At 39.9% G+C, this 24,443-nt stretch overlaps 1 protein-coding gene across 2 annotated transcripts in view; it reads right to left on the reverse strand.

The window, feature by feature from the left end:
• The window catches only part of vgll4b (vestigial-like family member 4b), a 31,959-nt gene extending 8,143 nt beyond the window's left edge, over positions 1-23,816 (reverse strand). The window contains exons 1-3 of one of the 2 annotated variants that reach the window (XM_028406935.1): positions 23,664-23,816; positions 22,552-22,625; positions 5,380-5,608 (exon numbers count right to left, since the gene is read on the reverse strand). In XM_028406935.1, coding sequence (XP_028262736.1) covers positions 5,380-5,608; positions 22,552-22,615 — 293 coding nt within the window. In that variant the 5' untranslated portion in view covers positions 22,616-22,625; positions 23,664-23,816. Of the gene's footprint in view, positions 1-5,379; positions 5,609-10,677; positions 11,074-22,551; positions 22,626-23,663 lie in introns of those variants that run through there. The other variant, XM_028406934.1, reaches the window with a different exon arrangement.
• Between the last annotated feature and the right edge of the window lie 627 nt (positions 23,817-24,443).

Raw genomic sequence — 24,443 nt, forward strand, 5'->3', positions numbered from 1 at the left:
AGAGGATGGAAAGGGTGGACAGCAGGGGATATACATGAAACACGGGCATGGGGTGGCAAGTAGGGTTAGAGTTGAAGAGCGAGAGAGCTAGCAGGTCCTGGGCAAGAGGAGAGGATGAGAGCTAAAAGTGGGAGAGGGGCAGACAGCCCTTTGAAAATTTAAGACCTCAGAGACTTGGCCCCTACTGTGGGCATGGGGGAAACAAGCAGCATATAAAATTCATAATGAGTATAGATTGCAGAGGAAAGGAAGCTAGGAGTTAGGGATAGAGAGAAAGGCAAGCTTGGATCCAATAATGTATACATATTGACAAAATGTATACAGTGACAAAGAGCTAAAACAAAGTGAGCTGTTGATTTAGTTTTTTGACTGTGTGGTTCTCTTTTTTTAACTTACTGAAACCTCCCCACAACATTTATTCATAAACCACCAAATATTTGGGTCAATGTGACTGATCAGTATTTTGTAGGTAGAAGCAAGAGAATGGCATCTTATTCCTATAAAAAAGTGTCAACAAAGATTGCAAACTATAAATGCCTTTGCAGCACAAAATTAAATTATAGGAGGGTAGGCTACTTTGAGAACAAGATCTTAGAGCACCTTTACACTGAGAAGAATACGTGCAAAACTATACCTCGCACTTACAGTTTTCTAACCATGAAAATGAGCTTTATGTGACTGCCATCAGAATGGACTGACACGATGAAATAGAATGCATATATCCATTTGATGCTATTTTACTAGAGTTTGGCTTTTGTGTACCCTGGTATTAGTGGTAGCCACTGTGGTGGGCACTTACTGAAGGATCCCTTAATTTGAAACACAGAGAGTCCAGCCCTCAATACATAAATGATATAGTCATATATCTTGAACAATATTATACTACTCAGATCTGTCATTAAGTGTAGCCTTTTAAGTAACCATTCACATGACACCCTGTCTTCATGTTAACCTCAAGTTAAAGATCACGAATACGGTTATGCGTTTGAATGACTTAAAAGTGGGGAAAAAAGAGAAAATGTTACATGTCTGACTTTTATTTTGTTTATTCTTGCTTAACAAGCAACTTACTATGAGCTAACTTGCCCAATTGCCACAATGGAAAACAAATAAAACAAATATAAACATATTAAGCAAAAAGAAAATGTAAACTATTCATTTTTTTTCCAAAGTGGGACAGGTTTAGCTCAGCAGGAGCCAAATTGGCAAGTTGTATTTTAACTTAACGCAACTACAGGAGCTATAAAATGTCTAGGGTTTTCTCACAATTGCTCTCCAAAGTCTTCAGGAAAAAGTCCCTACAAATCTCTGGCTGGGCAGAGGTTCATATCCTACTCCTTTAAGAAATAAATTAAAAAAGAGCAAGGAGAAAGAGAAAGAGATACACACAGGAAACATCTGGGAAAAATCAGGGCGTAGAGAGAAGATGACAAAAAAAAGCAGGAGGAGGAGGAGGATGAAGGCTCGACCACAGGTTACAGCCAGAACCAAGCTCTGCAAGGACTGCAGAAAACCACAAAATGGATATATATATATATATATATATATATATATATATATATATATATATATATATATCTCCATAAATATACACACATACAACCCCACAGAAAGTAGCCAGAGCTAATCCAGGCTACGTATATAAAGTATACAAACATCTCTTTCTGCTCAGTCTGAGCTTTAGTAGCTAGCCTGAGTGGAAGACAGTAGATGACAGATCTGAATCCTTTAAAAAAGAATAACTCTAAAGGAAATACACCATAGACTAGTACTGTTATTAATACAATGCAATGTAATAATCATGTATTATGCTCAATATCTGCAGCAAATCAAAACAGTCACAGTCACAGCTCTCCCCAGTGGCATGTTAAGTCTTTTAGATTTTAAATCATGCAGAAATACTGATAAAAATCAGGCACATTTTTGCCAGTTAAGTGATTTAGAACTGAAGAGAACTGAAGAAAGTCCTTTGTTATCAAAGCTGGGACAGATCGGATATGGGAACAACCACAACAAGAAGGCAAAGAAAACAACACATGAACACACAGACACACACACACTGAAAAAAACACCCACATGTCTCCCTCCTTTCCTCACATGCTCACTACATAAATAGTCTCATGTAAAACAAGAGGGTAACAATGACTTCACCAGCCTTGGCCACAGTCACACACACACTGACTCTTCCTCTCTTATTTTCTCCCCATTTGGCCTCTGGAGAAACCTCCATGAGAACAACTTACAGATGAAGTTCCCAGTAGAAAGCAGCTGCAGTTTCTGTTTGCTTCAGTGTTTAGAGCTGCTACTTGGAGTCCTCCAATATTGCTTTTAGCCCCTACATCTAGAGCTCTGCTCTTACGAGTAACAGTTGCAAATTATCTTCTATTACGGCTTGATTTTAGAACTACCAAATATCAGCCATAATAATGTTCACACATCATGTGACTTATTAATCTTTTATTGGTTATTTACCAAACAAGTAACACTAGTTATTTTGACAACACACTGACTCCTATCTACCTTTAAGGAAACCCACAAAAAAACTACCTGAGTCTCAAGTTAACTACCTTCTGCAAATGCATTTTCCTGCAACTAAAGGCCAATAACCATGCTATGTCACTGGCCCTTATATTTGAGAGGGAAGAGAAACAGCTGAGGTCTTTTATACTGGTGGGTCTACAACTGCAGAGTGGTGGGCAGGCGAGCAGGCAGCAGCAAGCTTCCAGCCCGCAGGCTCCAGTGGACAGGATAAGGCTTCTTTGTTCAAGACTCCTCCTACTCCTCAGAGAGAATGAGAAAGTAGCCCCTGCTGCCGAACCTCACCCCACACAGACATACACACAGATGATCACAGTTGGGAGAGCACACATGCATGCCTGGACAACACAACCAATGACATGTGCATAACTGCACAAACAGATGCAGACAAAATACAGACATGCAGTGCTGTGGACTTATACTTTTATATACAAAATTTTTCATGACAAAAACTTGTTTGTACTGCGCTGATGACAAATTTATTTTAAATCCCCTCTACTTAATCCTGCCTTATATAAAAAGTTGGTTGAGACAGTTTTCTTCCCCTCACCCCAGCCTGTGCCTCCCTCTAACTTCACCTTGTTGTGATTGGACAACAAAAGAAACCTGAGAGTCCTACTTCATAGCCCTGCCCAGTGTCTGAGGTGTCAGGTGTCTGTCTGTGTCAACACTCGCCAAAAATATGACTGCACTTACACACAAAAGACAAGCAGCCTAACAAAAATTAGTCTGCACACAGAAAAAAAAACTGCCATTATAGTAAAACAGAGAAAATGTTCTTAGAAAACAGGAGAAAAGAGGAGCACAAAAGCTGCTACACATGCAGAAACAATCAACACTGAGCCAGGCAATCAGTGCTGACAAAAAAGCCACACAGAGAAGCAGCCAGCACAATCTAACAGCTAAGCGGATAGATAGCCATCTCTGGATATTTGAAAAGTATGTGTGTGGTGTGTGGGATGTAGGGGTTCATTTTCTGGTTTTCTGTCCCAAGAACTTAGTCCATGATTTTCAAATTAAGCCTAATCACCGTCACAGTTGACAGATGACTTAAATGAAACTGAAAACTAATGTATGTTAAAAAAAAAAAAAGACTGTAAGTGCCCTACAGTGTTTTCTATTGTGCATGTTTTTCTATTTTTAGCTTGACTCTTTCTGTAACAACAACCCATCATTCTCTGCTTTAGTGTAATCACTGTTCTTTGGACAGGCAGAACAGATTAAACTAAGAGGAAACTTTTCAGAGCCTGACTCTGACTGCAGGTTTCAACAAGTCATTAAGCAGTTACCTTTGCCAGGGAGAGAATGCCCTCAGGGAACCCTCAAATTAAGTCTCTAAAAAAAGACACATCTAGGGAACTGACTTTCTAGAATAAACTAAATATCTATGTGGACTTCAGCAGAAACCCCTGAATTTGCCACAGCAAGTGAACTAGCAATTTACTTTTGTTAGGTAGAGATTACCCTACTCCAAGAGTCAAATGACTTCGAAGTCACAATTAAATTGAAGATTAAATACGGGGATTATGGCTTATGTCTAGGAAATTATCATAGTACAATGAGCAGTCTGAAAAGTCTGAGAAGACATTCGCATCAGTTTTATTTGTACAGACCTAATTTCATCTAAACAAAATGGATCCATGTACTGTAGGAGCTGTGGCAAGGAGTTGGGACATCAGCTGAAAGCTGATATGACAAAAGGACCTATTGTACTTTGCCACACCGACTTACAAAGTAAAATTCAACTTGACACAAGAAGGAGCATTTGTGAATAAATGCATGCAGAAGTTAACCGCATAGTGCATATCAAATGCCTCACCCACAGAAAAAAAACAAAACAAAAGAACAACAGAATCATACAAATGGAAAATGGATTTACTGCCTGGTTTCCTTTCATAGTATAATGTTAATTCTCCGACCATGATACATTCATAAAAGAAAACAAGATGACTCTGCAGAAATGTCAAGACGCAAGCTAATCCTTTGTTATGCAAGCCCAGATGGTCACAAGATGAAGGATAAAAGACCCTTCCCTCTGTGCATTGATTCAAAAGTCATAGATTCCCACCTGTAACACAATATATTCCTGCCATCCTGCATAGGCAGGTGAACATATTCTGAACTTTCAAAATGACATTTGTCATGCAGAGACTCAAGAGACTCCTGCAAGCTCACTCTATCTGTGTGCCACTGCCAACAACTGCTACTTATATGTATGTGTGTGTGATTTAAGAAACTTCTGCGACATCTAGACTTCCTTGTCATTTTTTAGCTTCATCTTTACAGTGTAATATTTTTCCAATCCTAAACATACTGGAAGGAACTAGCATGAATAAAAAACTGTACCGCTCTACCTTACACCTCCTTGACTTCGTCTGCAATAAATAGCAATGGCTTGAGTCCCATGACTGACTCAGTCATGACTGCCCCCCAACCCAGCACTCCTCCACCACCAACCGGCACTCCAGAATCTCTGGAATCTCTGGAAGTGGGAATGTGGGAACGTTGGAGACATGAGTAATCTTTCTGTTGTGCAGACCCTGTTTCCAAGCTGCCAGTGATCTGCGGCTATATGGAGTGCGTAACGCTGTGAAGCCAGCTAAACCTGGCATAGTACCTTGCAGTCCAAACTGGGACTTCGGAGAAAGCCTGCCTGTGCATGTCGTCGCACATGGCCAACAGAAACATTTGCATTTACAGGCAAACTTTGACTTCTGCTCAAGAAGAAAACTGAAGATCTTTTTTTCCAGCAACATGTCAAAAAATGTATTATTATGAAGCGTGTGAGCATCTGTTCGCTCATGCAAGTACACATCAATGCACTTCAATATGCATACTCACAGCTGTGCAGCAAAGAGTCGACTCATCTTTGCCACATGCTCGTTGTCATCCATGTCGCTGTCCCCCTGGTCCCCACTCAGCTTTCTCTTGGTGGGGCTGATGGGAGGAGGACCTGTCCTGTGGCTTGAGATGGAGGAGGAAGAAGAGGAGGAGGATGAAGAGGATGAGGAGGAAGACGAGGATAGGGACAGGGACTGGAGTCTGGGGTCCCCTCTCAAAGCTGCTTCACCTACAAAAGAAGAAAAAAACAAAGGACAGGTGGAGAGTTATTAGTGATGTGAGCCTCTAACTCCCAATGCACATACTCAAAGCAGCTGACTATTACTTGAGGCAACTTTCAACAGGATTGAGAATGAGCCGACAGTTGTGCAGATGCTGTCAACACGTGCTTATACTTCCAACCTTACCATAAAATAAACGTGAATTACGGTAATTAGTCAAAATTATAGTATTTACAAGTAACGGGCAACTCCTGTGTTGCCACTTTAAACAAGCTGACCACAAAAACTACTTTATGACTGTATTTTACTGTACAGACTGTGTTTCAGCTTAAACTTTGAATTTTGTTGACTTATAGAGTTTGCTGAGAAAGGCACAAACCTCTGGCATTAGCAAAGGAGTATCTGGTTAGGAATGTTTTGGAAGAAATAGTTGTGGATGGATTCTGTGTGTGTGTGTGGACTATTTCTCTCTCTGCAGTCTTGTCCTGGTACAGAGGGCCTACAGAGTTGTCAGCAAGTGGGAGTGAAAGTAAGAGAGAATCAGGAAAACTACCATTGGCTCTGTCTCAGCATGGGGACTTTCCACTGCTTCGGCCTCATGTATCTGTCTGACTTTTCCCAAACAAAACATAATAAAGCCTAGACTAATACTCCTATTCTAACCCACAGTTTTCTGCAGAACTATTCCTCATACACTCAAAAACACATCAGTTACAAACAGTGGACACCACTTAGTTATTCTACATTTCTATTGCAGTACTGCAAATAAAAACAATCACTATTCATGCTTACTTTGCACACCTTTTAGATGCATAAGGTGAATTTGAGTTAGTAATATTAGCCATTGAGGAAAGCTTTACATACACACAAGGAAAAGACTTTGTATTAAATTTGTCTGTCGTTCTCTATGTACTTTTAGCATGGCCACAAAACACAGCAGCAGCTCCTCCTCTTTTCTCTCTGGCATGTTCCTGCTCGCCCTACTGTGTACCATGGTAACAAGGGTGACATCATTGTTTTTGGCAGGGCAGAGGGATGGCAATAAAAAGAAAAGGGAGACTGTGACACCACGCTGTCCAATCAGGACCCAGGACACATAATAGCTTATCAACGAGTGAAGCGCCCAACAAAGGGTGAATCTGTGAGTGTTTCCCCGGCAAACAAGTAAGACATTTGAGCGTGTAGTGTCAAACACTGTTGACCTAACTCTGCTCCGAACCTGAGCAAGTACACTGATTTACTCCTAACCAACACATCATAGATTAGCTCTCCTTTCATTCACCCATTTGTAATTTGGTATGTCATGCCTTATTTTTTCTTAAAAAGGTACCTGGTAGTGGAGTTGGTTCTTCTATCTACATTATCTATAAATTGGATGCATAACAGCAGGCAAAACAAAATTCAGAAATAGGTAGAATGACCAAAACCACTTGGATTTTAGCACTTCTTTGCACAGATCCTAAAATACTCATGTAATCCCTGACAAAAACTCTTGATACATGACAATATTAGTATCTGCTTATACTTAGTAAACATGCAGTTCATATGGGCACATCTATTTAGAGATTAAACTGGCAATCAGTAGAAAGAGAGCAACACAGGACTAAAACTCCACTCCACTTCTTCCCCTCCCTGCTCTCTGAGTTCATTAGGTCCATGAGATCAAAGCCTATTTCTCTTGATAGAACTTCAAACAGTTTGGAATCAGGATGAGATTGGATTACAAACTCAGGTGAACCTTTCTTTTTTCTCTCTCCATTTCCGTCTCTCTCTGTCTCACTCACTTCTTTCCCCCTTGAGATGCTTAAAAAAAGATGAGTCTTAGCATCTCTCTCTCTCTCTCTCTCTCTGCAAAACAGCAAAGTAGTTATTTCTGGCTGAGTTTCTCAGTAACCTGAACTTGGCCTTCTGTGTTGCCTTTAATATTTGAGCCCACACAGATTTTATTCTTTAGATACTCAAAACAACGAACAAAAAAGTGCTTCAACAGAAGTTCTTGTTTGTATAAGCTGAACTTTTAAACCAGATTGATTGGATTGGTTTGATCTCTGACAAACTGAGAAAAAGGACAGCATGACAGAGGTTGACAAAAGTACATGGCTTTGAGGAGGTTTTCAGCCTTGTTTGTTTTCTACTGCTCAGCAGCAAAAACAGGAGGTCAGCATTCCCCTGCACAACTCACTGCTAGGCTTACAACTGATCACAGCTTTACAGAGAGAAAGTAAGAGCTAGACAGAGAGAGGGAGAGACGGAGGGATGAACGAACAAAGAAAGCAGAGGGACAGTGTGCTAAAACATGAGCAGGCAGTTATATAGAGCATATCCTCCCACACAGAGTGCAAGCAAATCACTCACACAAAAACAATCACTTTCAAAAGAAATGACCGGATCCACTGTAAATATGGCTGGAAAATTAAACAGGAGTCATCGGTGTAGATGGTGTTGCAGGAGATTGAAGCCTAAAGTAAGCGACTGTTTACAAGGACGTTTAGCACATTTTGGTGTTAATGTGACATATGATGATACATGTGTCAGTGTTGTCTACACTTAATCATGACAGCACGGTTTGACTTCAGTACTCTGATGTCACCTGACACCATGATAGCTGTTTAGTAACTGAAATCTGACATTGTGCAAAGTTACAATTTACACAATTTTAATTCTTCCATTATGGACAACTGCAATGAGTTTTTTGAACTGTGACAAGTTAGACAATAAAGGGAGAAGTAAAGGAATAGTAAAATAATAAACACTGTAAATTTCACTTGTCATGCATTACATAAATCAGATTTGAAGAGTGAACATGAGGTTTAGAATTTATCTTTTTATAACCTGATTCAAGACCTGGAATCAAGTCAAACTTTCAATTTACTCTGGAACAACAACTCTGATTTTATTTGTTTTTATGGAGAGTTGGTAGGACAATTATTGAGCTATAACAAGACACACATTATTTTGTCTTATAGCATTCCATGTATTTTAAAGTTTGTTCTAGTTTACAAGTCTGAGTACTGAATTATGTCATGCTGTGTAGGAATCAGACTTTTTTAGCAGGTCAAGGCACCAGGCACCACCAAGACACCTTTGCTTTGAATGCTTCAATTTCACACAGTTCAGAGCCACTTACACCTAAATGTCAATGATGACAGCAGAGTGTTAGCTTCAGAAATGAAGGTTCTAGTATATGTATGTATGTGTGTGTCTGTGTGTGCGCATTTGCTTGGAAATGTAATCGAGTTGGTGTGCTCATGCATATGATAACAAGTCAGGACACCCACAAAATCACTAAGCTCTTCCAACCCTTTCTTGGCTCAACATGTTTGAACATGAGGGGCTTTTCTTCCATGCTTCTTCCTGTTCTTTTATCTTTGTTTTCTTATCATGAGGCACATGATGGGAGTCAGATTTTTTGCTCAGTCAGCTAAAAACAAGACACAAAAAGACAGAGAAGAAAACAAAACCCATGGAGTAATACAGCAGATATGCTTCCAAAGACAGAAATAAAAAGTTTTAGCCAAAGCCACCATATTAAAGAGACACCCAGCGGTCATAGAAGCATAAATATACTTGTATTAAAACAGCCCCTCCTCTCTTCACTTCTGTAATTTCCTTCAGAGATAGGCACCATGAAACCTGAGAAAGATGAAGCTTCATGGTGACACATACAACCCCCTACTTTGACCAGCAGTATTTCCAGGCCAGTGGCTAGTTTATCTGCTACACCTTATAACTGCACAGAACAGCTTTATGAAGATGTTTCTAAAGCTTGGGATGTGTGCCAAAACTGAAAAGTCACCCGCAAAAAACTCAAGTGCAGTTCGCAGAAAAATAGCTTCTGTAAATTCTGTTTGGTTGAGCATCAGAAACAGATGAAAATACAACTCTGTCAACTGTGCCTTTAATGACGTGCCCAGCCACACTCACAATAATAATAAAAATAAAAAAAAAACAGATTTCCTTCTGCTACTAGCATGTTACAACAGGAGACAACCTCAGCAGAGAAGCCTGAATCTGTGTTTCATTTACCTCTCTGACCCCTGCTGAAAAAATGAAAAAAAGGGTTTTTCAGTCACACGGGTTTAAAAGAAGTACTATTACAAGTTGATTATATGTTACAAGAAGAGGGAAGCTGCTGAGAGTGCCACAGAAGAAGGAGGAAAAAAGTAGGCTAATGCACCATCACAGATGGAACAGAAACCATGAGAAGAAAACCCTGCTGCTCCATTTAGGATGGTGTTTTGTCTTCGCCTTGCAGCAGCTTTTTATATTTTATAACAGCTGAAGATGAATAATTAGTCTCTGCACTCATTTTTTCTTCTAACCAGAATAGCTTATTTATAAATAATGGTATGATATTACAAAGCCTGACATGTGGACATTAACTAGCAGTGCAGAACAGAGAATGGGAGCTACTCCAAAGTCAGCTACTTTGCAAAGATAGGAAAGGCTTCTGTTCTGTGCCTCCATGACATGAAATCAGTACCAGAAATAACTCATTACAAAAAAAAAAACAAAACCAAAAAATCTAGATCAGGTCCACAAAACAACACCATGTGCACTTCATCAGACTCTGATTCATCTTAAGGCTGACTTTTAAGAGCATGAAGAGGCAGCTACGCATAATACTCAGAATACCTGAAACACTACTAATACAGTGAATCAGCCACAACAGAGCCATTAAGTTACCACTTACATAACAAACTATTATTTAAGCATGTTCCTTCAGGGAAACAGCCACACGGACAACATATTACAACAAGCTAATAAACTTCCACCGAGTCTAATACAGTTAGCCTTAACGCTAACTACGTAGCTACGTAACATTTGCTGGCATCAAGTTAAAAGGCGTTAAAAAACAACAAACAACTATTATATACATTTAGAAATTACGTGTGAATTAAATGAACCACAGGTTAAAAAACATAATCAACTTTTTGTTTCTGTAATGTGACAGCTACCTAGCTAAACAAAGCTAACTTGAGGGGAAACTTAGACCAGCTACGCCGTTAGCGTTAACTTCAAAGTTAAAAACAAAACTATAACAGCCACTATTACACCTACAAACTCTCTCGTTTACCTTCATAGCAGAGAATGCCAATGTTGTTGTTCATTTTGTCCAGGTACTGGTAGTTCAACAGGTCCATTTTTGTTAGTAGCATTTATCGGGCTTTTATTGGAGAAAAAAAAGACCAGCTTTTTTTCTTCTCCTCTCAAGCGACGGTCAAAAAGCTAAAGGGCCCAGCCTCCAACTTTCTAGAAACGCTCTACTTTAAAACAAAACCCCCCGCGAAGTATGTTCTCGCAGGTGTTTTAATAAGTTTAGGATACTTTTAGAAAAAAAAATGCAAGTAAAGGTTTAGCGAGCGAAAAAAAAGAAGATTAGCGACAGTTCTCCTCACAGCCAGCTGTAAGTCGACTGCACTGACACGCAGGCTATGCTTGGTATGACTCGTACGCTGCAGCAGTGGTTTCCTCTGCTGAGGGGCGCACTGAGCATGCTCGCTAAATCCCTGGAGCGCCTCAAATATCAGGGATGTTTTACGCGCAAGATCAGCCTCTCCAAACACATCCAAAGAGAGAGAGAGAGAGATTTAAAAAAACATGCATATGAAATCTTTACAGAGCAAACAATGCTCTCTGAAAGCATCTTAATTCCCACTCATGCAGTTTTGTTAAAGGATATTGAACGTGTTGACGCACAGAAAGTTCCTTTAGGAATATAACTGAGGGAATCAAGGGTGCAATAAAGGTATGCGTGAATCCACGCAGGAGTATTATGGCAATGCCTATAAGTCCTTTTTTATGTATAACAATTGAATATTCCCAGTAGTTTACATTGTTGTTATCATGTGGCCGTAATGTTTAATACGTTTTCAACTTTTCCTTTTCTATTACTGCATTATTACCATAAAATATAAACAATTGGAATATAGAGAATAGACAAAATAATTCATATTATCTTATTATCTTTTGCAGTGTGTGGCTGCAGGCATATGAAAAAAGGCAACAGAGGAAACCATGTTTATGTTAAGTTATATTTAAGTAGTGGAGTCTCCTCACACTTTTAGTGGTCCTCTCCTGCCCCCTGGTGCATGAAATCTGCCATATCCAGTTTTTAACCTCTGAGGAAAGGCAGAAGGAAAACTGGATGAAAAGAGGAAACTGGACTGTCACCACCTCACATGTATTGAGTGAAAAGAGCAGCCAGTGACTTCCTTAGCATGTTTGACTTGGGAAGACAATGAGTGGGGTGTGGCTGTGCTTTACACACAAACACACATCTGCCATGTGTTCTTTTTGTGTGAAAGACATACCTGAAAATACACTGACTAGGGAAAAAAGAACACGCATAAACACATAAAAAAAGTGCAGACATTGGACGTCACAGATATGACGCAGAAGTCGATGTGAAATATAAAATAATAAACATTTAGAAAGAAAACAAACCCAGAGCTATTCAGAGCTAAAAAAAAGCCTTTCTGTGTTGGAACTCTGCTTTGATTCTCTGCATTCTCTTGATAAAAATAAATAATGAGTCACAAGCAGGAAGAGCGTGCGCTGATGTTTTCTGAGGAACATAAAATAGAATACATGTTTAGAATTGGTGGATTTACCTTTAAACTCTGAGCTCCATGCAAGTTAAAATAATACTTTAATCATACAACAGTCCTCCATCTGCTCCAAACTTTTTCCCTGTGTCTGTCAAAGTCTATGCAACAAAAAGTGTATAAGCACATTCATACACCCACTCCATCCTGCTTCACAAACATCAGGCCAAACACCCCCCAACTTCTTTTTTGTACACACACGCAAACACACAAAAAAAGCCTCTCCCCTCCTCCCTCCCGGCCTCTCTCCCCCCTTCAGCAGTGAAGGAACACGGCCCTTGTCTCATTGGGCAGCCTTTGTTTAGAGTTTCACACAACAAAATAGGCAGAGTTTGGTTCAGAGAGCGTCCATTCAGCGCTACTGCTGCTACTACAGCAGGTGCTGCAGGTTACATCTTCATTCAAAGCTTCAATTCAAAGAAAGAGCTGAAGAAAGTGCAGCTCTGTTTTATCCAAAACGTCACAGAACGTCGTTGCATCGATTGAAATTCACAGAAGTGGAAGCTCATAAAAGAGAGGGAGACAGACAAAACACACTAGTGCCTGTTTAATATAACAGATACACTGGATTTACTTTAAATGATTTTTTAATGTACACAGACAGTGTTTACATCTCCAGCTTTTTATAGGGCTTAATGAGATTTAATTAGTTAAATAATTAGTACATTTAAAGCAATTAATTCTGCTGAAGCTAAACGTCCGGGTCAGCATATTTTCTTGTATCCAGACTTGCTGGTACTTTAGATGTTTTAAAATTTAGGTTAACTCCCGCAGGCAGTGAGCTGGTGAGCCAAACGGAGAGCAACAATTTCAAACAGCAGCTCCATCAGACACCATAATGAGTCTCCGACAGCATGTGCTGAGGCAGCTCAATGAAGCTTTTCTCAAGCAGAGAAAAAGGACTTAATGGCTCTACGAAATCTTGTTGGACTATTAAGGCTGTCAAAGGCAGATAAAAGTGTAACACCGAGTGCTTTGGCTCCACAGTAAGATGAACCCTAACAGTCTTTCTAAGTTTTACCCAGACTCTGGGCCCCTCACAAGTAAATCAAACAATACAGTAATGGACCAAGAATGAGTCTCACTTTTTAACTAAATGTCATGGAAATAATAATAAAGGCATCAAAACGTGTTGAAAGTTTATTGATCTTCAAACAGATAGTTACAATAAAACATCTTATAATAAACCTTAGTTTAATCAATAACAGCATTAAGAGTGATTGTGTAGGTAAATGTGTGTTATTACATAAAAAGCACTCCTTGTACATCTGTCTTTCAGTTATCACAAAATTAAATGTTCCCTCTAATGCCGAGCACACTCTCTAACACAGCGCCTTTGTTCTGGGCTGGCATGCTGTAAGATGAATAAGTGTTCTAAGAAGATTAATGGTTACACAACAAGTTGAAATTCCACCTTTTTTCCTCCATAGGGACAAGTTGTTACACACAGCTTAACCTACTATTGAAATAACCCTTTTCCCCTCCTCACTGTTTCCACAACCTGCCTTCTCCTTCTTCTCCAGCCTGAGTCACTAAGAGGGCGACGAGCTATGATGATGTCAGCTGCTAATGTATACGACAAGAGCTGATTTATTATTGTGAATTTTCCCCCTACAAAGTAACATCTCTAATCACATTTGCATTATATTTCCATGGGTGGAGGATCCATCTGTGCACCTGCATACACCCGTCATTTTCCCATTTACTTCCTGCCTGCTTTATTTATCTAATCTATCAGGACAAGGTGCTACCAGACCTACTTAATCTCCAGCAGTGTTGGGTGTCTCTAAACAGGTCTGGGCCTCTCCAGAGAGTAGGTGTGTCTGCAGAACAACACCGTTCAGGCCAGGTGGTGAATCATCCAAATGCTTCATTAACACACACACACACACACACACACACACACACACACACACACACACACACACACACACAGGTGTTGTGAGACAAACACTTCCAGAATAAAAGACCACAGGTAAACAGTAGAGTGTAAAAAAAAAAGGTCTTAGGTGGAAGTTTCTCACATTTACTGCTTCTTTTCTTGACCGTGTCTACTTAATTATCTTAGAAAACCATCTCACTGCCTCGTGGGGTGAAGGAATATAACCTGTTGTCAAACTGGTCTTAAAACTTGTTTTGTTAAAATTTGATCTAAACTGGAAGCTAAAGTGGAAAGACAGCATTCACACAGAGATCAAAGGTCAAACCCTTGATTACTTTATGGCACCTGTGTTGAAATACCACCACACCATTACTGGCTTTGTTTACACAGTGACATAATGAGGAGTTTATCCACTCTGAAATATGTCAAAAATGTATGCGGCTGTACCAGTGTAATGTGTCATGATCCCCTGTTCTGTTTTTTATTTTATTTTATAAAACTAATCGTAGTTTCCTTGTGTGTTGTTGTTTGCTGTACTTCCTCCTGTGGTTCCCTCCCGCTTTAGACTCTTTGGTTTGTTTCAGTTTATTTTGGGGTTTTGGGATTTCTTCACTTGCTTTACTGAAGCTCACTTTCTCTTGGCCCTTTTGTGTCCTTCCTTGTTGAACTCCACACATCATGCAATGACTACAAACGCCTGACAGATTCAAATTTCAACTTGTGATACTACATAGTTCTATAGATAGATTTTTAATCCTATTTTCTATCAGGTTTCTGGGAGTGTTTTGATGAAAGGACTCTTGACACACACTCCCAGCAGAGGAAATATCAGGTTACTGCACAGAAACAATGACAACAACAGGTGACTGTGTGGAAGCTGTTCCCACCTTTGTGCTTCTATATGAGTGTGTTTGTGTGGCATGGGAAAAAGTGTCATCTGTCACCTTCGACAAAACAGATGTTTTTTTTACAAATTTACCAGCTTTTTTCTAGTCCAGCGTTTAAATACTTTTGGAAAACACAGTGCAGACTCTCATGTTAGCTTCTTGTTAGTTACCACAATGTGTCCCTTTTTTAAGTAAGAAGAAAGGAACATCCACATCCGCATTGACAACCAGTGGTTAATCCAACATGGATAATGAATATACAGGCGTTGCTGACCTTATAGTCTAAGCTAGCAGCTGTGCAGACAAATTTAGCACTTTATCATGCGACTGCTGCCTACATCCACACGTGTAAAGTTATTATTAAAGTGATTTGTGACGATTTCCGGGTCCAACAACATTATCACCATGAGTTTTAACTTGAAAAAGTAATTAAGGATGTATTAACTAGCAGACCCCACAATAGCTGTTTTAGGTTTTTTTGCAGAAATATTGATCCTATGAGCATCATTCAAGGTAGATAAAGCAAGGTATACACAGGCGAAGTTAGTTTTCTGGACATGATGGCGCTGCCCAGATCACCTGTTTTCATTCACAACAATTATAATTAATTCTGTGCAAAGTGTTCTTCACAACATCCCTCCTCATTTACTTGAACCATTTGTGCAAACTTGTGCAAACTGACTCATTTACCTCTCAAACTAACTTGCTGTGTCTTGTTTTTTTTCTTGTTCCATCTGCAGTTCTTACTTGTACTGTCAGATTCCAGCCTTGTCAGATTCATGGCTGTCTTCTCATTGTTGTTCCTCCACTCCTTATACTCAGCCATGTACGTGTTTACACCATTAAAAAAACAACAACATGAGACCAACTGACTGCACTGGTTACTCTGGCTTCTGGTGATGCAAGTCTGATACAGCATGCAACTGACTGTGATGCAACTCCAGTCAGACCTGCAAATCTTTCCTAGTCAGCAAGTTGAGAATCAGACATGTCACATGGTAACAGAGATTGCATCTCGTCTGTAGCATTGGAATGTTTTTTTCAACAGGAAACACCCTGCTTTCACATACAGGTGTTTGTCAAAGTATGCTTAAGCATTTCATATACCACAGATAACAAGTTAAATCGTTGGTAAGACAAAATGGTCCCGGACTACAGAAATGTGCAGGCTGCAGGTGGCTTGATCATGTATTACTGCAGTTTCTGACTCTGTACCTAGACATTGCCTCTGCATGCTAGCTTATCAATGGATGCAATAAATACAATATAATGGATTAAACTTGAAAATTCTCTGTAGAAGTTCAAATTTAATGCAAAGATAATTGTAGCAAATATATCTTTAAACATGTCCAAATGACCCCAAAATAAACCTAACTGCAATCTGATGTTCCTCAACATTTTTTGTTGTAAATAATTCCACTGAACTGTAAAATCATTGTGCCTCAGTCTGCACTGTAAAGGTTAACTTCTGCTTTGTTTGGTGCATGGCAATCCTGTTTTATTTCATTCTGGGTAGCTATGGCGAGTGCTATCAAAAAGGAAGGAATGTAAAGTATGTGTGGTCAGCAAAGCTCTGAGAAAAGGTTTCCTCACTAAGACAGCAAAGCTGGTATGGGACCAGCAAGCGTGACATTTACTGAGAGCAAATGTAGGACATGGATTCCTCAACTATTTCAGTTGTTAAGGAATCCATGTCCTAAATGGCAATTACTGTAAAAGAAAAAAGTTTCTTTCTTGTCAGGTTGGGACCCATTAAAACCAGAACATCTGACTCTTGTCTCAAGCAATTGTTGAGTATATGTTGACATAGAACAAAAAGGAGAGAAAGCCATGTTTACATATGCACATAAATTTAAAAAAAACTGCTTGTAAATGTAAATCACTCAAATTACATGTTTTTAACTCTACACAGTTATATGGCAAATATATATATATATATATATATATATATATATATATATATATATATATAAAGACAAGAGAAAACAGCATATTATTTCAGTGAACAATGCAAAATAAAATTTTGCAAAACATAAATGCTGCATAAGGAGAAAAAACATGGGCTACGTAACCTCATGGCGTGTTACCATGACCCCATGACACCTGACCTTTGACCTTATGACCATGCTGGCCTCCTGCCACTCTAGCATTAATGGCCCCCTGCTGAACCGTGACTCTAACAAAGCGCAGTGACAATGACGTAATGCCCATGTGTACATGAGTGTGTGTGTGTGTGTGTGCAGTGGGTCAACAGATAAGTGAGTAAAACTGCAGAAGGAAGTGTATGCAGGGGCGCAGAAAGAAGAATGCAGGTCAACAATAGATAGACTGATGGTAAGGAGGTTATTATGGGGAAGTAACAAAATCCGCATTAGAAGGGACAGATACAGGTTTCTATGACAGGGTACTGCTCTTCAGAACAGGACTGCAAAGACTCTAAAACTTTTAATTTTGTGGCTTTATATGATTATTTTTCTTCCTCTGCAGTGATGTTTATGTCACTATTGACAACACAAGTTGATACATAATATTACACAAATCAGCCGTAACTTTATGACCACTGAGTGGTGAAGAGAATAAGACTGATAATCTCATTATCAGTACACCAGTCAGTGGGTGTAGGCATTAGTAAAGAAAGCAGAAGTTTTAAGTAGCATAAGCCATGCTAGATGGCTGAGTTAGAGACTTCCCATCTCTACTGAAGGCAAAAATGACAAACATGGTCTAAGGAAGCGCCACTTTTAGATTCTGACCACCAAAACCACAAAATGAACTGGTGACAGGGTCATTGGCAGCCAAGGATACTGATGGATGTAGGGTGTTAAAGGCTAACAGCTACTGTAGCTCAAACTGCTGAAAATGCTGATGCTGGATGTCAGAATACACACATACATACATATGTGGGTGCATAGCTGCAGAGCAAGTGGTCATAATGTTGGCTGGTGCATTTTGTGCTTACTAATGTATTTAGGAAGACAAACATACAGAACTGGCTATAAACAGTATATTAATAGAGCTTTTACTGTTGTTGTATATTTGCAGAGCTGCCATCTTGGGGTGTGATATTGGGGTTGTTGTGTTTTTCTGATAGTAATTAGAGTATTAATCACCAATGGTGCCAGCACAGCTCCTCCATGAAGATTTATCAGTAAGGAGTTCGACTTTAAGTCAGTTTCTGCTGGACTTTTTCCAGATCTTTCCAGTTGTTATCAAAACCTACAATGTGGGATATACATGTATCTTGTTGTGATGTTCTAATAATGGATTTTTTAGTTATTATGTCAGCTGGATTTGGTAAGAGGTTTCTTTCTTGTGAAATAAATTCCTATTTAATGCCTGTCAAATCCTAAAGCTGATTTGTTTGTTTGTTTTTATTACACTATAACACACGTATGTGTTACAGTGCAGACCTGCAATGCTTTCATTTGACCCATCATAACCCTTTATGACTAACAGACAGACCAAAGCTCAACTACACCTGTTTTGTTCTTAGTTCTTGGTCCCGGGTGAGATTCCTCATCTGGGTCTTACATATAAAAATGTGTTTTGTAATGAGAAAAACTACAAGTACAGATGTGTACCAATAATTATGTGCGATGCATGAATGTAGTCTGACCCAGTCATCCATGAGATCTTTACAATACTGATAAAAACATTGCTGATAACCAAGATTGTTGTACTACAGACTCTTTGACCCAAAAGTGATTGAGGGTGAAAAGTCAAACAGTGATCGTTGTACTCATTTATGTCTGAGACGACAAGAGATAGTGGCTGCAGCTGATGGGAAACTGGCCAATAAAACACTGGCTGTGTCGAACACATTAAACCATAAAGACTTCATGCATTTTGATATCTATTGCATACACACACACAAATGCTGCTTGTGTACGCTGCAGGCATAAAGATGCACATTAGCTCATGTGATGGTATGACTGTGTAATTCTACTATATAAGTACTAACACTGGTTTCCTGCAAATAACATAACTGAATCAGAAGGCCGCCGTCTGTTTGTCGTGACTAGCCGGGTTTGTAAGAACGCACTTGAAAACGGTCCACCGAGCCATGCAGGGAGGATGACTTACACAGATGGAGTTATGCTGTTCATTATATATATGACTATTATGCTCAGTTGATCAACACCTGTGTGATGTTACACAAGCTGCAGTGAAAGAGAGTAGAGAAACTTGGACAGACACACCTAAAAAAAAAACAAACCCATCCCACTAAAGGCAGAAATCTTCGGTCGAATCACCTCCCACTTACTGCTCACCTCCGGATAGGTTTAAACAAAGTGTTATGATGCAGTGGCTCTGATTTCACTTTCTGCGTTGATCCGAGTGCACACAAATAAGCATCGACAGGCTCTGACTAGTTGCTGAACGGCACCACTATTTAACAGTTTTAGAAATGTGCCAAGTCTGATTAACCAAACCTGCAGCCTGATTCATTCTCAGGCCTGCCAGGATGAGGACAACACACCTTTCACTGCCAGAAGTCTTAAAGTAAGAAAATCCAAAATGGCAGCTCTGGATAGCAGCAGTAGTCAAACAGTAATCATATATGTACTTTATTTTCTACGACAACCATTGCTGATGGCAAGAACTTGTGTAGCCTTCTGGGATGCTCCGACTTCATGAGCTAAATGTAGCAGTCAGTGGTGCCCCGCTGTATAAACAGCACACAGATTGTGTGTTTTTTTACACACACACACACACACAATCACAACTTCTTCCCTTCAACCAAACCCTCCTCAAGACTTAGGAAAAGACTCTCAGTGTTTGAACAAACCATGGAAACTGTAACAATGAAAGGGGGATTCTGGGATTGTGTGTATGTCTGTTATTGTGTGTGTTTTCTCCAAACAAACAACCAGTATCTAAGTGTACTAAACTGGAGCAGAGGGAACTGCACAGAACTCCGCCAACCACCTTCTCTTGGCACCAGTTCTCCTTTTGTTGTGGTTCCTGTCAAAAACAAAAGGTTCATATTCCATCTCTCCAACAGGGCCTGTAACCGCTTTTCCTCCTTTTGGAATGACAGGCTTCCATCTAACATCCAGAATTCAGCACACATGATCTGGATGTGACTGTACTACTACATTTATATAATTCATATTAAAACTGAGATAAACGACTGAATTGGTATTTTAGTACAAACCACCGAGAACTACAGACAAACATATTTTGATCTGTTTTTGGAGCTGGGCCTGGTGGCTTAAGCCAGACTTGATTCCAAACACAGGTTTGCTTCCAGGAAGGGTGGAGCACACTGCAAGATCTTCCAAGTAGCCACCAAAATTGCTATGGAGGGGTGATGACAAGTATTAAGCATTTCCTCCACGTTCACCATTAAACATAAGGCACAGTTTACTCCACTGCTTTTTTAGTAAGTGTATAATTACTGTATATCCAATGTCAGGACTTAAGACCTGTGATTAGTGTGTCATACAGACAGTTTGTCTTTCATCCAGGAGGTAGCGTACTGACAGCAGAGATCTGCGCTGCCGAATTGTGGAACTAAACATGACATTCAGATGTGGTTCAGACATTTTTGTCATGCTATTTCTTTACATCTGTCAGGCAGCATCAAGGCTTTGAATCAGTAGAATCTGTCCTATCAGAGATCACTCAAGACATACTGTGTGTGGTGATAGATGTAGGAGGCATCCTGCTTTAATAAGCTGAGGAAATTAATTCAGGTTGACTGTTCAGCTGAACCGATGTTGCATGATGCTGCAGAACAATGACCAGTGAAGCTAGCAGACGAAATATTGACCACACAAGAAACTCCAGTGGTGGTTTAGTCAGAGACCTTGATAGATGACATCAAGAGAGCTCTTCACACCATCCTAAAATCTAAACAGTACATGAGGCAGTTCTGTGAGTGAGAAGCATCTTTCAGTGTAAACTTGATGGAGATAAGTTCACATTTTGCAGGATACTTGTGTTTCTGTCTGGTTTTGATGTGTCAGATATGTCAACCCTGTTACTACACAAGTGCTGCATATGTTGTTTTTTTTATATATAATATATGCCCTTATATTTAAACAGCCTTTCTGAGGAAGAAAAGCCTGCAGTTGACTTTTGGACACTACTGTAGTAATTCTCCAATGTAAATCCAAGTGGAGTGACCTCAGATACATGCATTATTCATAGTAGTGTAATTTACCCCAGAAAAGCATTTGTGTAATTATCTAAAAGAGAGTTATCTGCAGAGGCAGGGGTGTGGTTTTAAAGGGAACAATGCTTTTTATCTGAGATTTAAAAGTTACAGCACCAGCCCTGGCAAACACCCCCTTAGGCTCAGTCCCTGCATGTGAGTTAAAACTGTGAGCGCAGGTCTGAGCCTCTGTCAGAGCTCTGGTGTCAAGTGTCGATGCAGAGGCTTGTCATACATGCAAATGAGACAGAGGTCATTGAGTAAACTACCCGACAGTGAGCTAATCTGTAACTGGTCTGGTAGACTAGCTGGTTGGTTAGCTCACTATAGCTGCGTTCAGACTTTTGTTTTTTAGCCCTATTGTGGAAACAGGTCGACTGCATTGTCTTTGGACAAAGAGGCCATGCACAGCACACAACAAAAAGTGACATCAGTGCAGAGGGAGGAAAAAACAAAAACACTGCAGGGGAGCGAGGGAGCAGAGGAGGAGGAGGAGGAGGGGAGGAGAGCTCCCAGGCCATGTTACCCAGAAGGTGATATTCAGCTCATTTAAACCAAGGCACTATGGGAATGGGTTGGTGGCATGGGAGACGTTACAGCCGAATCGCTTACTAAACCCAGTGTCTAAGAGTTCATACTTAGGTATTAAACTCTTAAAATAGTGTTTTTAGGGGTTTGTCTGTGAAATTAAAGTTGCATTTTTAATTTGTAATGTTTTTAAAATCTGAAATCCACCTGCTCCCATCAGGACTCAGTTCTAGTGCCAGAGAAGAATGAACCTAATAATAAAATCACTAGGCTGCTTTTAAGAATACCAAAAATAACAAACTCCTCTGAACAAGCACATCCGCTATCAGAGCTATCCACTGAATGTTAAGTGTCCTTGCAGGTTTCACTCAGCTCTGAGGCTTGCAGACTGCACTGAGGCCTACTGAGAAGAATCAGTCATTTCTCCTTAATCTCGGAAGGAATTTACTTTTTTTTTTAGTAATTCCTCAAGTCCTCAGACATGATTAGGAAAAGAGAAAATAAAAAGAGAGAATCTGGAGAAATGACTTTGGCAGAATATGGAGAGAAAGTCAAGACTCTTGTAGGGAGAAGCAGTAACCCCACCCTGAGGCAGGTTAACACAAGCAAGCAGCTGGTTAAAAGACAGCGGTGATGGCAGTTGAGAGCGGTTGGTCTTATTTGCCTGTGTATCTTTTCTGCAACTGCAAGCTCGTACGCAGCACAAAGACGCCTATTGTCTCACAACAGAAAACAGAGCAGGGGGTTACGGCTGAACATAATGTTGCACTTGAGCAATATGTAACACGACTCTAATTAGACAAATCATCTGTTCACGGTGCACCTTCAAACAGCAGCAACACTCCAAAACAGACACAGGAAGAAGAAGAAACTTTGTAAAACTTACTCTCTTCTTCATTCGCGTGAACAAATGATGCTGCTCTTGACAGAACATCCAGTGGCGTCTCCATGCTTGGATGCCTGCAGGACAGAGCAAAGGGCAATAATGTCAAACTTTTGGCTCTATGTCACCATTTACATCTGTCACATTGAAATGCTGCTTAATGCATCATCTATAGTAGTGTAAGAGTTCATAATACAACTCCAGTAGGTGCCAAATAGCACTAGGTTTACTTTTTTATATTATAAGTAATGTGGAGAGACTTCAACGGTCTCTGTCTTATCACTATCACAGGCCTGTTTTACGACATTCCTGTGATATTTTGACACCATGCTTTTTGAAATTTGCTTTAAGATTTTTTGAATACTTCTCCCCAATGTTGAAGGTTCAGCCTCGCTGAGCTATGAAAGGCATTTATTTGTGGATTAAAAAAAAAAAAAACTCTTTCTGCATTCCTTAGATAGCCCACCTTCCCCTCGTTTCTCCTTGAACATGACGTGTTGAATTGTTTTTATTTACACTGGAAAGTCTTGCAAGAACTTTAAAGTATTTGAGTACAAGCATGTCAGCTTTACGCGCCTGATTCCTCGTCACAGCGCCCAGCAGCTCTGTGCGTAAAGATGTTTGGAAGCACTAGGGCTGAAATAAAAGCGATAGTAATGGTAGCAAGTGCGTCTGTTTCAGTGCTTCTTTAAGATGTAGCCTATCCAGGAAGGATTACAGCAAAGTGATCCTGCACTCAAGTAAAACTGGCACCATGAGGAGGAAATGCATCGAATATTTGTTTTCCTCCACAGTATATACGAGAGAAGCAGCGTCAAGAGCAGAGTATGCGTCTAAACAGCGTCTTCTTGACATGAGAAAGTTTATAAAGCCGTCAGTGCTTCTTTATATCCTGAATGAAATTACCACTATTCCTGAAAGAGGGTGGTTACTATGTCAGTTCTGTTCTCAAAACCCCACAGTTCTTTATTCACACGCTAAATGTGTCAGAAAATCCATCTGAGTTTAACCCACACGGCTCCAAAAGAGAGAGAGAGAGAGCGCGCACTCTCATCATACAAACACGAAACGACGTCAGTCACACACAACTTCATGTTCAGCAGCGCACAACATACCTCCTTCAAGCGCCACTTTGGTATCTTCCAGTATGATAACGTCCACCCGAAAATAATAAATGAAAACAAAATGTATATTCCCACAGAGATATATATATAAAAAACACAAGAATGCGCGGGGACGCGTACGGTGCTGTACGAGGAGATACAACAGTAGCAGAGCGGTCGGGACTAACTTGGTTGTAAACGAGGAAGAGGAGGAGGAGGGAGGAGGAGGAGGAGGGAGGAGGAGAAGCGAGGGAGGGGGGAGCAGGAATGCCTGGAATGATGGAATTCAGTTCCTAGCAGGTGGTGAAAGTGGAGCGCGCTGATTGGTGGAGGACTGAGGCAGTGATATCAGCATACATTATGATAATGAAGCATTGCATCACATCCTCTGAAGGATAGGCTGCTGTCACTGTGTGTGTGTGCGTGTGTGTTACTCAGGGAACATTTAGTGGGTGATTGAGAAGAGCTAACAACAAAGTAACTTTCAGCAAAGCAACACTTTACTTCTCAGGCAGGGTGCAGGAAGTATTTAAACCTTTATTTACACATGTAAATAAGTAATAATAGGTAAGTAATAAGTAGTAATAAGGAGACACTGTTGCATTAGATGAAAGAGAAAATAATATTGATTATTGCTGTTATTTTTGTTGTTGTTAATCACAAATTAAATAGCTGTACACTAGTCTTTAACAGTCTTATAGCATTTTATGCCTGAAAAAAAGTGGAACATGCAAAAATGTTTACATTTATAGTAAAGGAGTGGAGTATGCACAGTGGGAAATGTATAAAAAT

Source organism: Parambassis ranga, chromosome 5, assembly GCF_900634625.1.
Source record: "Parambassis ranga chromosome 5, fParRan2.1, whole genome shotgun sequence".
Lineage (NCBI taxonomy): Eukaryota > Metazoa > Chordata > Actinopteri > Ambassidae > Parambassis > Parambassis ranga.